We start from the raw sequence: 11,824 nt of genomic DNA on the forward strand, positions 1-11,824 counted from the left end.
AGTACAACCCAGCCTCCTTCGCAGTCTTGTTGGGCGTCGGCGTAATTTTTTCTCTGAGTCGACGCGAGTAATATGCCGCCGCGAGGGACGATTTGCTGCCGAGGGACTTTTTGCCACGGAGAGAAGGTTTCGCGTTGGAGCGCGTCCCTCGGCAGCAAACCATCCCTCGCGGCCGCATATTACTCGCGTCGCTCAGAGAAAATATTACGCCGACGCCCAACAAGACTGCGAAGGAGGCTAAGTACCACCCGGCCCGTGTATAAACTACATGTACACATTAGACCAATTAAAATCTATAGATGGAATCCGAAGTGTAAGCAGAACTAGCGTGTGTTAGATGGGGTGGGGCGGTGGTCATAGAGCGATAGGGGCGAACCGGCCAGCCTGCAAGTTTGAATTCTCTGCATCTGTGATGTCTGAATGGCCAGTGGTTGGCGTGTGAAATTTAGTCCGTGTGATATATAATAATTCTCGATTTTCATACGTCTCAGACCTCAAACCCCCATCACAAGCACACAATTTGTAGCTTTCGTAGGCATGTGTTCAGCTGTCTTATATATGATGGAAAAGATTGTCGTAGATTCTTGCTGAGGGTGGGTTCTATCGTATCACAGTCTTTGCTACTAAAAACCTGCGTTAAAAAAATCGTAGTACGAAATGTTACTGTGCCTTAAGTGACGTGTTGTAACAGTGGGGGGTTTATAGGCGCTACCAACAGATCCGGCAAACGGGTCTAGACCTTTTAGCGGAGAGGTTAGAGCGTCTGACTGGGGCCCGGGAGGTTGTGGGTTCGAACCCCGGCCCGGGACCAGAGGGTTTTTTACTGTCTCCTCCTGTTTCTTACAGTGTCATTGCAAGACCAGCCCTATCGTATTTCACCATCCATTTCTACATGTGCCAACTATGACCTTACCGTGGTTTACTGTGGTCCTGTGACGGCTTTGTTAGTGATTTCCGATCGTGTTCCGCGGCGAATTTGTCACTTAAAAGCGGCCCGCCATGATAAATTGATGGCACTGTGTCACAGCGATTGACGCAGAGAAGCGACCCCTGGCGACACCTGGTAGGTTCAACACGTAGACCGCATGCGCTGGTAAACCGTCCTGGCAGGTTCAGTAAGGCCATGTTGATTTGATTATATGGATGACATCCACGCGCGCATTAATTTTCGGCCGTTTCAAAAAAAAAAGTTTTCAACCATACTGTAAATCGTACAAAACAGTTGCAAAATGAGCAAAAATATACCATAAGTTACAAAAAAAATTACTAAAAACTATACCAATGTCGTAGAATGCCAAAATCAAACGACAAAAGACGAAATTGTAAAGAAATGAACTTGAAGACTAGATTATTCGCCAAACCATATTCTGTGCCATTTGCTCAACCCTCATGACCACGTAGATTTCATAATGAAAAGAACTTTTTTTTTTTGCAAAACTTTTTTTTATTCGAAGGCGCGCATCAGTTTTGGGGCTCCCGGAGGATGTCATCCATATAATCAAATCAACATGGCCTTATTTGTCTAGTATAAAGCGCATGCCATAATTGCATTTTTGTTGGAATTAATGTCGTACCTTCTATCGTTTCACCCTCTACCGAAGACTCTCCTACTCGCACGGTCGCATTACGTATATCCCCTTCTTACTAGGCATTGTGGGAACGCGCGCATAAGTTTTGGGGCTCCCGGAGGATGTCATCCATATAATCAAATCAACATGGCCTAACTGTATGGTTTATTAGGATTATTCCATTACCTGTGCCGTTACCATCGACCGGAGTTTTTCATAAGGCCACAGCAAGTAATTTTTATGGATGACATCAGCGCACGCATTAATTTTCGCCTGATTTTGAAAAAAAAAAATTTTGTTGCCTTCTGACAGTGGTCAACAGGCCGAAAATGGGCAAAGATGTCTGTTGCCATGCCGGAAGGTGGATGGTAGATAACTATGAAGAGAGGAGACAAGACAAGGCTCTGATTTTATGTTTTGTTTCTTACTTTGATGCAGTGATATGTGATGTTGGCTGTGTAAATGTGATGTTCCCACCGAATCAAAACCATTTGTACAATGATTGAGTCAAAATTTTAAAACGTAGGAACCTTGTTTTTTTCGGCCCGCCTTGTTTTTTTTTCGCCCGCACGCATTAGATTTGGAGTCCGCAGAGGATGTCATCCACAAAATTTACTTGATGTTGCCTAAATAAAGGCTCAAACAGAAAACTGAGTGTAGCAAAACTTCAAATTGTCCAAAACAAAACTGATGCAATTCTCTATCAGTAAGGATTCTATAATGCGGGTTATGATGCGGGTTTTATTTGAAACACCTCACAGCCCGAAGGCTGAATTACATGTCCCGTACGTTATATAAAAACATATTGTGACAATATAATCATTACATTTTTACAAAACAAAACTAAAAGTTAAAATACCAACCTCATTAAAAGTACTAGATTAAAATCAAAGTATATAAAGGCATGTACATTACAGGATTACATTACAGAGTGCTGTTTAAAAGCTGGACGAGGTAAGGCAATGGGCTTTTCGCATATCTTGCTGTGCGTGCTGGCAATTGGTCTAGTTTTTTGTTCTGTCTTGTTTCCCTCCCACTGATCTCTCCCCGAAGTCGAGGAAACCAATGTCTGTACTGTTCAGACTTGTACAGCTTCTGGGCAAACTTCAGACACAGAGAGACACGTCGGTCCTCGAGTTTCTGGAGTTGTGGAGTTTCTGGAGTTTCTGGAATTCCTAACAAGATCCTTGTTTCAGACCAGGTAGCCGGTATGGACTGGGCAGAAGATTCACCCGGTATGCCTTGCGCGCTGTGTGTTCTGTTGGACAATGCGGACGGCCACAGGGCTAAAACAACGTCCTGCACGGAGAGGCATAGCTACATCTGTCAGTCTGGTGAGTTTACTAGCAGATTTTATCATCAAATTAGGCCATGTTGATTTGATTATATGGATGACATCCGCGCGCGCATGAATTTTCGGCCGTTTCCAAAAAAAAAGTTTTCAACCATACTGTAAATCGTACAAAACAGTTGCAAAATGAGCAAAAATATACCGTAAGTTACAAAAAACCATACCGATGTCGTAGAATGCCAAAATCAAATGAAAAAAGACGAAATTGTAAAGAAATGAACTTGAAGACTAGATTATTCGCCAAACCATATTCTGTCCCATTTGTTCAACCCTCATGACCACGTAGATTTCATAATGAAAACAACTTTTTTTTTGCAAAACTTTTTTTATTCGCACGCGCGCATCAATTTTGGGGTTCCCGGAGGATGTCATCCATATAATCAAGTCAACATGGCCTTACACAACTTAAAAGTACGAACGGTAGTCTGAAGTTTGACGTAGGTTTGGAAAGCGATATTTTGAATTAAGCCCTACTTACGTAGGCACGCAATCAAGAAATCATAAACCTGCAGCTGTTTGAATATACCAATTCTAGCTCCTGGTCTTGGTTGTAAGTAGTTCTATTCACATTTCTAAAGTGCTACCCAGTTTTTCTTTACTTGTTTTCTATATTTCAACGCAGCATACCACAGGAGAACAGGAAAAGGCAGAACATGGCGTCACGTAACATACTATAATTGCATTGCGAATAGCACTGCATTACATAGTCTTCTTTTACACAACCAAGATTGTTTCCATTGCTGACGTTTCGATGTCTATCAGAGACTTTCGTCAGAGCTTCTGACTGGAGTTCTGCTTCCCGCCGCTAAATGTGATAGACACGGAAACGTCACCAAGGTAAACTACCTTGGTTGTGTAAAAGAAAATTCCTGTATCCTATACTTTACCAACCCGATGAAACTATTGTCGGAAGCATTGCATGATATTTATTGTGACGTTACTGAAGAGTATTGTTGTTTATTGTTTATTGTTTATTGTTTGTTTATTTGATCGATCTCCATTAGTGCGTACAATCAAGAATACAACACTAGTCTTCCTGGAGTCGTATTGAATACAAACACTGAATTATACTATACATACATACATATACAAGAAGCAAACGTAGCTTAGATACAACATAGCAAATAAAATGCAACATAGCAATGAAATACGACATGGGAGATGAGAATACAACATAGGGTATAAAGCTGCTGAGAGGTCAGAGGTCTCAATACAGTTAAGAGCTAGTAATTCTACAACAGTCGTCGCACTACCACCATAATTGCAGAGGTTGGGAAGTGTCCACTTTAGTTTTGCAGCCAATCCCTGATATGTTTCTTTAAAGTTGTAGTGTATGAGTATGCTGGACGAGGGTCACCCCCTACATGACCTGATGCCACCAGTCAGGACAACGGCAACCGGGAGGACTTTGAGAAGTGGCGCAGCACTTAAGCGACGGTCACAACCCGCCGTACGTGCTTCTGCGTGCTGTCTACGTGCAAAAACGTGGGCAAACGTAGGGCATCCGTGCGTGGTGAGTACCGCCTCCGTACAGAATCCTACGAATTTGGGAGCAAGCAGACACGCCGTAGAACTTTAAGTGCATGTAAAACTTTCTCTACGTGCGGTCTACGGATTCACCACCCCTGCGTGCGAGTACGAGCGACGTGCGTGCCCCGTACGTGCCGTGCGGAAGAAGCACGTGTGAGTACGGCCTCCTTACGGATCCTTCGCAATCGAAAGTTGCAATCGCACAGAGACCGCTCACGGACAGACGTAACGTGCAGACCACACTCTTACACCTTGCGCAACCCTGCGAGTGCCTTGCGAGTGACGTGCGTCGACGCCACTCCTTCCCTACGTTTTCAGAAAAAACGTAGCAGACGTAGCCTCCCAAAAAACGTACCGACAAAAAGCACGTACGGCGGGTTGTGACCGTCGCTTTACGGTGCCAGCTGCTCGTACATAAAGACTGAAAAAAATCATTCTTGCACCAGGCCATACGCCTGTATAATAAGTCTTCTTAGTAAGACTGTTCTGGACGTTTCTTGTCTTAACTTCAGTGCTCATGGCGATGCATTTGGTATTTATGGGTGTGCTGTTTCGTCATGTATTGTATGTTTAGTTACGATTGTACAGTCAGTGTTTTTCAGCTTGTTTTGAACACGCTGCGAGACTGATTTTTCAATAAACTGTTAAACTGTTAAAAGACCGCATTCAAAGGAGAATCTGTGTTGCCATCGGCCATTCTCTGGCCACAAAGCTGGATTCCCTCTCACACAGACGCAATGTTGCATCGCTATCCCTCTTTTACACATACTTTCACGGTCGATGTCCAGGAGAACTTGCACTTCTTGTTCCGCCACTCAGAACCTTTCAGCGTGCCACTAGGTTCTCTTCCAGTTCTCATCAATACACCGTTAACATACCTGTCTCCAAGTCATATTACAACAACAGCTTCTTTCCCCGGACTGCAAAATTATGGAACTCTCTTCCAATCAGCTGCTTTCCGTCCGATTACAATCCACAAAGCTTCAAAACAATGATCCACCCTTAACCTAAGTACCTCTAGCTCTATGCCTAGAAGTGGCCAAATACTCGTATAATTGGCCTTGCATTGAGCGATACCGTTAAAAAAAAAAACTGTTATTCATCTTTTTCTCAGAAACCGCCCCGTGTGAACATAACGTCTGTCTGCACGGCGGGACCTGCACCTCCTGTTTCGGCGGAACGGATGCCGTCTGTACATGCCCCAGCGGCTTCAACGGAAAGTTCTGTGAGAATCGCGCGGGTAAGAATCGTTCTGCATTCTTCAAGATGTTTCCCAAAGAATATTTATGGCTTCACCACTATGTGGTGAAGACATATTGTGTTCCCTCATGTTTCTTCTCCTCCTCCTCCTCCTCCTCCTCCTGCCATTTCTCTAAAGACTAAAGGGATGGATTCAACTCAGCCGTTTTTCAACCAAATGACCTGAAATTTGGCATGGATGTAGAGTGGGAAAATACCCCCAGACAGTCTTTCATTTTTTTTAAATTGTTTTATTTGGGTTTTTTGACCATTTTTGAGGCCAAAAATATACATTTTTGGATCTGGAGCCCCGGTACTAAAACCAAATGACCTGAAATTCGGTATGGGGATACCTTGGACACATGTCCAAAGAATGTCATTCACAATTTTGACATAGACCACTTTAAAATTATTAAAATATGGCTTTTTGGCTATTTCCGGCATTGGAAGATTCCATTGCTGCATGGGGGTATAGACTATTGGCAGCCATCGTGGGATAGATCCATTTTCAGTATGGGGGATGTGGTGAAGCCATCTGCCGCATTTGCTCCCAAGCAAATGTCGGCCTTTCTAGTTGTTTACTGTTTCTCCATATATTTTAGGATATAATCAGTTGTGCGAAACGATTGACAAACCAGGTAACCATCGCCTTTTCAAGATGTCAAACCTGAGACCAGACTGTAAGGTTTGTTCCACTCACACCGGGAAGGATCCCTACTCTTCTTAATTGGTGTGATGGGCGCTTGGTGTGTGGGTGCGACAAAGGTCGTAGAGTATCCCTATTGTCATTTTACATCAAAAAGTTTGGAACATGTAAAAAAAAAATACTATGTAATTAACAACATGCCGAATTCGGCAAAGATGCCTGTTGCCATGCCGGAAGGTGGATGGCAGATAACTATGAAGAGAGGAAACAAGAAAAGGCTTTGATTTAATGTTTTATTTCTTACTTTGATGCAGTGATATGTGATGCTGGCTGTGTATATGTGATGTTCCCACTGAATAAAAACCATTTGTACAATGATTGAGTTAAAATTTTAAAATATAGGAACCTTGTTTTTTTCGGCCCGCCTTGTTTTTTTTTCACCCGCTCGCATTAGATTTGGAGTCTGCAGAGGATGTCATCCATAAAATTTACTTGCTGTGGCCTTATGTCTGTTGTTATTCTCCAGCCATACAGAGGTGCTCGGTTGCGTCCTGCCCGCCCGGTTGGACCTGCGATGATCAGCCGACTCATTTCCTCTGCATAGGTAAGGACGAGTAATACAGACGTAAGCACCTGTCAGACACAGCCGACCATGGCTCCCAATCTCCTGCCGACCATGGCTCCCGACCTCCTCCCGACCATGGCTCCCGACCTCCCCCGAATGGCCTCCCGACCTCGTCCCGACCATGGCTCCCGACCTCCTCCCGACCATGGTCTCCCGACCTCATGGTGTAACATGGTCTCCCGACCTCCTGCCGACCATGGTCTCCCGACCTCCTCCGACCATGGTCTCCCGACCTCCTCCCGACCTCCTCCCGACCTCCTCCCGACCATGGCCCCCAACCTTCTCCCGACCATGGTTGGGAGTTAAGCCCCTTTCACATAATCAAATGACTATGAACCTGTAACTGAAATCATTTCTTTCCCCCTTTTTGATTGAAACCAGAGCCCGGCACAAGGACAGGCTCACCTTACCAGTGCAGCAGCGCCTCCTGCCCAGACGACATGTACTGCAAGGAGGAGGGTCAGGCGTCTTTTTCATGCCGGCCCCGCTAGGTGTCAGGTGCCAGACAGAGCTGCGACTGAGAACCAACTCATGGTCTATTGACTACTTCGCACTTAGTTCTGCTGCGCACTATTGTGGGCTTTAGAGGCATTTTGAATAGATGTAACAAGACGAGATGTAACAAGAACAAATGTGACAATGAGTGGTGTATTAAACATGACATTGTAGAGATGTAACATGGTGAGACTCAGTCGAAAATTTCTGGTGAGTTATTTTCGTTGTTGACTTGGAGAACAGTTTAATTTTCTTCATGTATTTTACCAACTCAGATGAACTATCATGCTAATATAACATGGAGTGGACATGGGGAGATGTAACATGGAGAGATGTAACATGGAGAGGTGTAACACGGAGAGATGTAACATGGAGAGGTGTAACATGGGGAGGTGTAACATGGAGAGATGTAACATGGAGAGGTGTAACATGGAGAGATGTAACATGGAGAGGTGTAACATTGAGAGGTGTAACATGGAGAGGTGTAACATGGAGAGGTGTAACACGGAGAGGTGTAACAGGGAGAGGTGTAACATGGAGAGATGTAACATGGAGAGATGTAACATGACACGTTGTTGTAGTCGGGTGTTACTTGAGTCTTTTCTGTATTTGCAGTGTGAAAGAAACGTTCAGGTTCCAAAAATGCTACCATTATAGACTGGCCGCAGACTTTGTAACACCCCTCCCCATTACACAGCAAACAGTGCATTTCTTACTGTAAATTCCTTTGCTCAACAAGTAACTTAAAGCCCGATGGCTTTTCTCCGGAGTTCACTACTACAATCAGTGCACAGTTAGTTTACTTCTTTGATTATGTTGTAGCATAGCCATTGTCAGCGCACTATATGATAAGTACTATAGTGTAAGACCCTCACCACTCGTCGTTTCCTGGACCTTTACCCATAGAATATATATACAGGCCCCCAGCGTTGCCATGACGACGTAACCGCGTTGCTAGGATACGGTAACCATGGCCGTCCGGACGTCATTCGAAGATCTCCCAGTGTTGAGCAAAATCATTGAGCTGCCACATACGTAAGAGGTCAGGTGTTTAGGGCTAGGGTAGTAGGGCTTGGGTTGGGGTTAGGTTTGTGTTAAAGTTGGGACTAGAGTTGGGATCATTATTCAGGGCTAGGGTTAGACTTACGATTGGGGTTAGGTTAGGTTAGGTTGGGTTAGGTTAGGTTTAGTCTCCCACATCGCGACCAAACCCCTCCCACCCCTTGTCTCAGGTATATCGGAGACCCCCAAGTCGTGTCGGAGTCATGTATTTGGCAGGATCATGTTTATGGCTTGACACCAGCTACTGTACAGACAACACCGGACCCTTATCAGACGTTCCGTTTGTATATTCAGGCGGCAAAAAGTCAAAACTTTGCCAGTATCCATCCCGGGGTACAGTACAGTCGGGCCTCCAGCGTTACCATGACGACGTCACCGCGTTGCTAGGATACGGTAACCAAGGCCTTCCGGACGTCATCCTGAGATCTCCAGGCTGCTGACAACACCGAGCCCTGACAAGACGTTCCTTTGGGGAGCTACTTGTATATTCAGGGGGCGACATATAGGCGTGTTTCGGCAACAAGTTAAAACTCTGATGGCGTCTTCAGTCCCTGCTAGGTTTTACGGCTGGCAGAATTGAAGCCCTACTAGATAGGAGCCCTACTAGATAGGAGCCCTACTAGATAGGAGCCCTACTAGATAGGAGCCCTACTAGATAGGAGCCCTACTAGATAGGAGCCCTACTAGATAGGAGCCCTACTAGATAGGAGCCCTACTAGATAGGAGCCCTACTAGATAGGAGCCCTACTAGATAGGAGCCCTACTAGATATAAGCCCTACTAGATAGGAGCCCTACTAGATAGGAGCCCTACTAGATATAAGCCCTACTAGATAGGAGCCCTACTAAATAGGAGCCCTACTAGATAGGAGCCCTACTAGATATAAGCCCTATTAGATAGGAGCCCTACTAGATATAAGCCCTACTAGATAGGAGCCCTACTAGATAGGAGCCCTACTAGATATAAGCCCTACTAGATATAAGCCCTACTAGATAGGAGCCCTACTAGATAGGAGCCCTACTAGATATAAGCCCTACTAGATATTTCGATAGGAGACTGTAGGCTGTAGATATCCGGGCGTTGAAGGATCAAAGTATATATCGACAACAAACTTTGCCGCCGACTTTAGTCCCGGGGTACAGTATATATACTAGTGACAGTCGGGGACGCTGCCATGACAATATATCCGCGTTGCTAGGATACGGTAACCATGACGACTCGGACGTCACTCGGAGGTTTTCCGACTGGCAACATTGAAGCCTTACTAGACGTTTCGTTTTGATGTTTCGTTTTGATACGAGACTATAGACTATAGATATCCAGGCTAGGCGTTGAAGGATCAAATTGTTTCTAGAACAGACTAGTACTTTGTCGCCGACTTCCGTCAAAGCACACTGACAGGCATCATGTCTCCGCTGACCGCCGCCGCGATTTTCCTTTTGCCCCTGACGGCCGCAGTCGTCACCACCCCCGTGCGGGGCGGCAGGGCTGCCCGGCAAACTGGGCCTGACTCGCAGTATGTGGAAGACTCTGCAGTAAGGAATAGCAGGGTAGCGCGACAAGCTGAGCCGGACATCGAGCCTGTGGGCATCCAGTCTGCGGACATCTATGTGGTCAGACGGACCAACTCTTCTTCTCCGGCCCCCACCGTCAACCCTGAACCCGCCTGCAACGCGTCGGGGTACGACACGGAATTCGGGTAAAGTTTGTTTTTTTTTCTTGTATACTGCTTTAGCCCTATATAGTACATAGTGTTGACTAGTTCTAGTGAAGCTAGAGAAGGGTTGTGGATGCCATGCCCGTAGCCGGGGGGTGGGGGTCGTGTCGTCGGAAGAACCTCCCCACAAGGCTCAAAGGTCCATTGTTGAGGAAGGGGAAAGGACAGGCATCATTCCCGTGCGGAGTAGCAGTGTAGCGCGGCAAGCTGAGCCGGACATCGGACATGTGGTCAGACGGGCCAACTCTTCGTCGTCCTCGGCCCCCACTGTCAACCCTGTACCGGCCTGCAACGCGTCTGGTTACGACACGGAATTCGGGTAAAGTTTATGCATATTTGATTTTGATTTAATTTATTGAAATTGCAACAGAGCAATACACGCGGAACAGAGGCAGCTGTTGCTGGTGTTGTGTCCCGCACATAGAAACGAATACTGGACAGACAATACTCATTTTCACTTGAGTCTAGTGGGGAAAGTCGTGTAAAGTGCTTTTCCCAAGGGCACAAGGTCGGTGGCATGTCAGGACTCGAACCCGTGACCTCTTGATTCCGAGTCGCGCACGCTGCCGTTGCGCCACACGACTCAAACTATTGTACAATTATACATCAATGTTGACTAATGGGGATTTCTGGTGTAGACGTAGATACGAGTATTCTGCCTGTATTTTTGTGAATACACTCCCACCCCCCAAATCCAGACTGAAGGATCGCAGCTGTATGCAGCCCATAGCTGTGCTCTGTCAATGTCGCGTTATTTGTGTATCCAGTGTCACCGCTACATTTGTAGGCATAGCCTCCGTAGCAGGCTTATAGAACTGGGGGTTTGGTGGTCTTCTGATTAACCCAGTTCATTCAACCAGGCCGGCTATGTTGTCTATATGCAATCAGAAAATAGCACATAAAAGCTCCCAAAGACCATGAAGACCCCCAAAACCAGACAGTTTTTTGCATCCTGTGGAGGCTATGTATGCAGCCCTCGTCGGCTTTGGTACTCTTCCAAACGGTTGCTACCCACGTCATGGGTCCATGGAGACCTGATCTTTGTATAACAAAGGGACAAGTTTCAATGATATAAAGCACACTGAACGACCTGTCACACCTAACCTTTGCTTTGTGGCAGCTAGTTCTACTTTACGCTAGTTCCAGGGGAAAACGAGCTTTTCCTAATAAGGCCATGTTGATTTGATTATATGAATGACATCCGCGCGCGCATGAATTTTCGGCCGTTTCCAAAAAAAAAGTTTTCAACCATACTGTAAATCGTACAAAACAGTTGCAAAATGAGCAAAAATATACCATAAGTTACAAAAAAAATTAATAAAAACTATACCAATGTCGTAGAATGCCAAAATCAAACGAAAAAAGACGAAATTGTAAAGAAATGAACTTGAAGACTAGATTTTTCGCCAAACCATATTCTGTGCCATTTGCTCAACCCTCATGACCATGTAGATTTCATAATGAAAAGAACTTTTTTTTTTGCTAAAACTTTTTTTTTTATTCGCACGCGCGCATCAGTTTTGGGGCTCCCGGAGGATGTCATTCATATAATCGAATCAACATGGCCTAATGACAAGGAAACAACAGAGAAA

At 45.3% G+C, this 11,824-nt stretch overlaps 2 protein-coding genes across 2 annotated transcripts in view; both read left to right on the plus strand.

The window, feature by feature from the left end:
* The first annotated feature begins 2,778 nt into the window (after nucleotides 1–2,778).
* On the plus strand, nucleotides 2,779–8,015 carry LOC109481631 (neurogenic locus notch homolog protein 2-like). Its single transcript, XM_019784210.1, has 4 exons — nucleotides 2,779–2,902; nucleotides 5,564–5,689; nucleotides 6,861–6,938; nucleotides 7,341–8,015. Exons 1-4 carry the CDS (start codon nucleotides 2,779–2,781, stop codon nucleotides 7,448–7,450), a joined length of 438 nt encoding a protein of 145 aa, XP_019639769.1. The 3' UTR covers nucleotides 7,451–8,015.
* Nucleotides 8,016–9,595: 1,580 nt separating this feature from the next.
* The window catches only part of LOC109481632 (dermatopontin-like), a 3,709-nt gene continuing 1,480 nt past the window's right edge, over nucleotides 9,596–11,824 (plus strand). Inside the window, exon 1 of the mRNA XM_019784211.1 lies at nucleotides 9,596–10,214. Coding sequence (XP_019639770.1) covers nucleotides 9,922–10,214 — 293 coding nt within the window. The 5' untranslated portion in view covers nucleotides 9,596–9,921. The remainder of the gene's footprint in view (nucleotides 10,215–11,824) is intronic.

Source organism: Branchiostoma belcheri, unplaced genomic scaffold (assembly GCF_001625305.1).
Source record: "Branchiostoma belcheri isolate BF01 breed outbred unplaced genomic scaffold, Haploidv18h27 scaffold57, whole genome shotgun sequence".
NCBI classification, from domain to species: domain Eukaryota; kingdom Metazoa; phylum Chordata; class Leptocardii; order Amphioxiformes; family Branchiostomatidae; genus Branchiostoma; species Branchiostoma belcheri.

Bases quoted from the DNA above. Each gene is read 5' to 3' on its own strand.
- LOC109481631 (XM_019784210.1), top strand. From the start codon at position 2,779: ATGGACTGGGCAGAAGATTCACCCGGTATGCCTTGCGCGCTGTGTGTT. The intron at 2,903-5,563 runs GTGAGTTTACTA...TCTTTTTCTCAG, and splicing joins TAGCTACATCTGTCAGTCTG to AAACCGCCCCGTGTGAACAT. The intron at 6,939-7,340 runs GTAAGGACGAGT...GATTGAAACCAG, and splicing joins GACTCATTTCCTCTGCATAG to AGCCCGGCACAAGGACAGGC.